The sequence below is a fragment of the Dendroctonus ponderosae genome, unplaced genomic scaffold (genome assembly GCF_020466585.1).
Source record: "Dendroctonus ponderosae isolate FM_Combo_2020 unplaced genomic scaffold, Dpon_F_20191213v2 Dpon_F_20191213_4, whole genome shotgun sequence".
NCBI lineage: Eukaryota > Metazoa > Arthropoda > Insecta > Coleoptera > Curculionidae > Dendroctonus > Dendroctonus ponderosae.
The window spans coordinates 1,574,699-1,578,601 of NW_026018611.1; the positions used below are offsets into that span (position 1 = coordinate 1,574,699).

The 3,903-nt window shown below is 43.8% G+C and overlaps 1 protein-coding gene across 1 annotated transcript; it reads left to right on the forward strand.

Moving 5' to 3' along the window:
• The first annotated feature begins 937 nt into the window (after positions 1–937).
• Positions 938–1,893, forward strand: LOC109543029 (retinal rod rhodopsin-sensitive cGMP 3',5'-cyclic phosphodiesterase subunit delta). The gene is made up of 2 exons (XM_019912542.2): positions 938–1,345; positions 1,402–1,893. The coding sequence occupies exons 1-2, from the start codon at positions 1,143–1,145 to the stop codon at positions 1,655–1,657; spliced, it is 459 nt and encodes a 152-aa protein (XP_019768101.1). The 5' UTR covers positions 938–1,142; the 3' UTR covers positions 1,658–1,893.
• The last annotated feature ends 2,010 nt before the right edge of the window (positions 1,894–3,903 follow it).

Below are 3,903 nucleotides of genomic sequence, written 5' to 3' on the forward strand. Positions count from 1 at the left end.
TGTTTTTACATATTAATTAATAATTCGTTGTTCATCCACACTCGCTTTAGTTTCACCTGTAATTTTTTACATTTTTTAAGTACCGTATAATGTACCTTAATAGCATCCAATAAACCTGGTTATAAACATTTGCAGTTTTATTTAGAATATATTTTGCAAGTGTCGATAAATGCAAATATCGTTCAGTTAGTGTGCCTTTTTCGAATCAGACCGTTCAAGCAAGTGAAGCAAAAAAGCTTTCTGCCGCAAACCTAAATAGGCAGCTGAATAAAAAAAAGTTTTTTTGCTATCAACAATTTCCTACATCCTCGCATTATATTTTTAACAGCTTTTTTCGGTTTTTTCATTTAATGTGTTGCACGCAAGACGCGTAAAAAAAATAATTTGGCAACCTCTGCGGATGGGCGGAGCGAACGCAGGCGGAAGAGCTATGATTGGCTCGAAGGTTTTCCGCGCTATCCATTCCGGGTACGTTGCCGACTCACCGGCTTAAAATTCACAGCACCTCAATATAAAATGCCCACGACATTCTGAGGCGAGTGGCAACATTGGGACGTTGATAATCGCCATGGAGATGCAGCGTTGTCACGCCCACTATGTCGGTTTAAGTTGCTCTAACAAATAAATAGTCTGAGCAAGCAGAATCTATTTAGTTCGGATCTAGTGGGTTTTTCGAGTTTTTAGGCCGTCGTAAAATGGAATTTCTTCCTGACGTTTTGCAACCACGAGTGGCTTGCATCTTCAGAGGTAGTTTACTTGAACGCTTACGCTGCTCCGACGGACAGTCACTTTGAGAGGGAAAGTCACTTTGAGGCAAACTCATTCAATTATGAATGTTATTAACTTGTTTCGTCCTGCAAAGAGCACACAGAAAAACCGACTTCAATGCCACGGTTCTATTACCTAGTACTTTCAGATGAATCCGACAACGCTGCCAGAACCTGACCTTTTTGACCAGAGACATTCATGACAGCTGATTGTCTTGTCCGGCAAAAACTGTCAACTTTAGCTTCTGTGAACTTTAGCTGCTATTTTCGTGTGAGGCTTTGTAAAACTGGACATCAACAGTGTTTTAAGCGGTTAGCAGTGTTTTATTGGACTGCAGCGGCCTTGTGGAACAGTGGGATGTGCGGTGTTCAATAATGCTAGTTGAGGAAGACAAGAAACGTGCCGAAAACATTCTAGAAGCTTTTCAAGTGAACTGGATTTGCCTTAGGGACGCTGATAGTGGCCGAGTGATTTGGCAGGGACGCGAAGACATCAGCCAACCGGACATCGAACATGAGGCTCGAGTACCTCAAAACATCCTCAAATGTCGTGCAGTATCTCGAGAGTTTAGTTTTAGGTGGGTACCATATTGAGGCCGCTTGCACCCCAACACAAACGTTTTCTGATTTTCAGTTCCAAAGAGGCGATACAAAACTTTCGTCTGGAACAGAAAGTACTGTTTAAAGGGCGGTGTCTCGAAGAATGGAACTTCGAATTTGGTGCTGTTCTGCCGGCATCGACAAACACATGGCAATCAACCATGGAAGCCGCCCCGGAGTCGCAGATGATGCCCGCCTCCGTTCTCAACGGAAACATCGTCATCGAGACCAAGTTCTTCGACGAAGACCTACTGATCTGCACCTCCAAAGTGAAGCTGTTTTACGTGTAGTCGAGTCCAATCGGGCCGTGGATGGCACCAGTGCGAGCAAAACCGTTGTGATATTTATATTCCTTGCACTTTGCCACTGTGTGGAACACCTACTCGCTTTTCCGGACAGTTTCAGTTGCTTAACAACATTCCACGTGCAGCCCTTTTTGATGCTGTTTCCTGTTCAAGACGCTTCGCTCATTGCAACGAGTTTTTGTATTTTTGCACCGAATTGAACTAAATAAATATATTTAACTGTAATTATTTGTGTTATTTACCACCGGCCTGGAAAAGCGATGCGACTGTTGAAATTTTCGAAACGACGCATCCGCCTTTCTGTCGAGTATTGCTTCCTGGAATCTCGCCAGTTTGGTGGATGCGCCATTCCAGTGTTTCACTCTGCATATCTTCGTGTTCAATTAATGGGTTTTCACCCCATAAAAACCTGTCATAAACTCGTTTAATTAAGGCCGGGGTCTCTATACAAGTATTCGGGGCAAAAACAGCGGGCAATTGATCAAATCTGGCAAAACCGCGTCTAGCATGCGCTGCCCATCTCCCCTCTCCCGGTAGTATTTCTCCAGTTCCTCCTTATCGATCCCGCAAATTTTCAAGGTGGCCTCCATGTAGTCCATGTTCTGAGTCGAGTGCATCGTATTAATCAAACATGGACGCGTCGCGACGCCAGCGTCAGATCAGACGGGGCGGACCCGCACATCTGAGGTCGATCTTTGCGCGCTAAGCCCTTCGCAAGTCAACGAAACCCGGTTTGTTTGGTGTGGGGCATTAATGATATCCGTCTTCTCCCTTGGTGGGTTCAGCATCAACATGTCGGGCGATGGTAAGCAGAAATTCCACTTTTATGCATGCCCGGCACGCTTGGCTTATCGCCCCCATTTCCTGCCAACGACCGTCTAATTGCGCCTATCAAAGCACTAATTAGCATGTAGTTGGCAGGCAAACCCTAATCGCTGGCCTCAAAACGTCCTCATTCCTTTCAAAGCCAGTTTCCGGGGAAAATCCCTCTTCATTAGCTGCTGAATGCGCCGCTTTTGAACAACACAGCAAGTGTCCTTTCCAATGCTTTGTTGCCAGTTAAGCCCTTTCGTTCCAGAGAAGGACTACAAGCAGAAGCTGATCGCCTCTGTGAAGAAGGAGGTGAAGCAGGTGATGGAAGAATCGGTGACGCGGAAGTTCGTGCATGAGGAAAGCGGGTCAGTGACGTCGCTGTGCGGGGCTGTGGAAAACTGTCTTTCTCAAGGTAAAACCCAGCTCTACAAGTTGCCCAATTTGGAGCCTCAACAGCCTCTCTCCTGCAGGGCTGAGGAGGCGCGCTTTGGGCCTGTTCAAAACCTCGTCCACCACAGCGCTGTTGCACAAAATCGCCAAGCACTGTCCGGAGGCCGACCGCATTTCCCAGAAAGTCCAGGAATTGGAAAACGTCAACGTGAATCGCCGATCCAGCAGCAGCAGCGACAGCGTCACCAAGCCCCCACTGAAGAAGAACTTCTCCTTCCCCACGTCGCCTTTGCCCAGATACCTTTGGATCAGGTAAAGTCCCCCTTCCTGCTATTCCTAAAAAATGAACGTAGTTAACTAGCCACAAATATTTTAATTTCAGTTATAGCTTAATATTTCATGTTTCCGAAGCGTTCTAATTCTATTAAATAGTGAAGAATACAATTGCTAATAATCTACCAACTTTATTTAGTGAGAGTATCTAACTTTCTTTTATTCCCCTTTCCAATGGTGTCATTTCTTTTGCCACAATAATTATTTAGAAGAGAATTTATGATAATCTTTACCAGCTTATAGTACTGTGCAGATCACATTGGGGAAATTCTGTTAGTTGTTGTTGACAAAAACTTCTTTTTATTGTGTACTGCTAAAAAGTTATCTTCATCACATTCCAAAATTTTGTTGAAAACGAGATAACCATACAAAACGATATTTGTTACATAGTATTTTGGAAATTTAAGCTTACCCCTACTCAAATTTTTAATGAGTATGTGACTGTCTTCAACTTCTATTTGAGCTGTCAATGTTAAATTTGACTGGCACATTTGGCATTTAAATTTCTTGGACAAAATGTAACAACAATATCCTGCTAGGTAGGTAATGACAGGCATTTCATGTTCCACATTTGTAATTAAGTTTAAGTACTTTTTCAACTTGAAACACCGTGAACACGTGAAACACTGTGATTTTGGGATGGTGTATGCATGTTGCATACTCTGCATGACATTTGCGCTTCTTAAAAAGATCGT

Coding starts and splice junctions, on each gene's coding strand:
- LOC109543029 (XM_019912542.2), top strand. CDS start 1,143: ATGCTAGTTGAGGAAGACAAGAAACGTGCCGAAAACATTCTAGAAGCT. Junction 1,346..1,401: donor TCTCGAGAGTTTAGTTTTAG/GTGGGTACCATA, acceptor TCTGATTTTCAG/TTCCAAAGAGGCGATACAAA.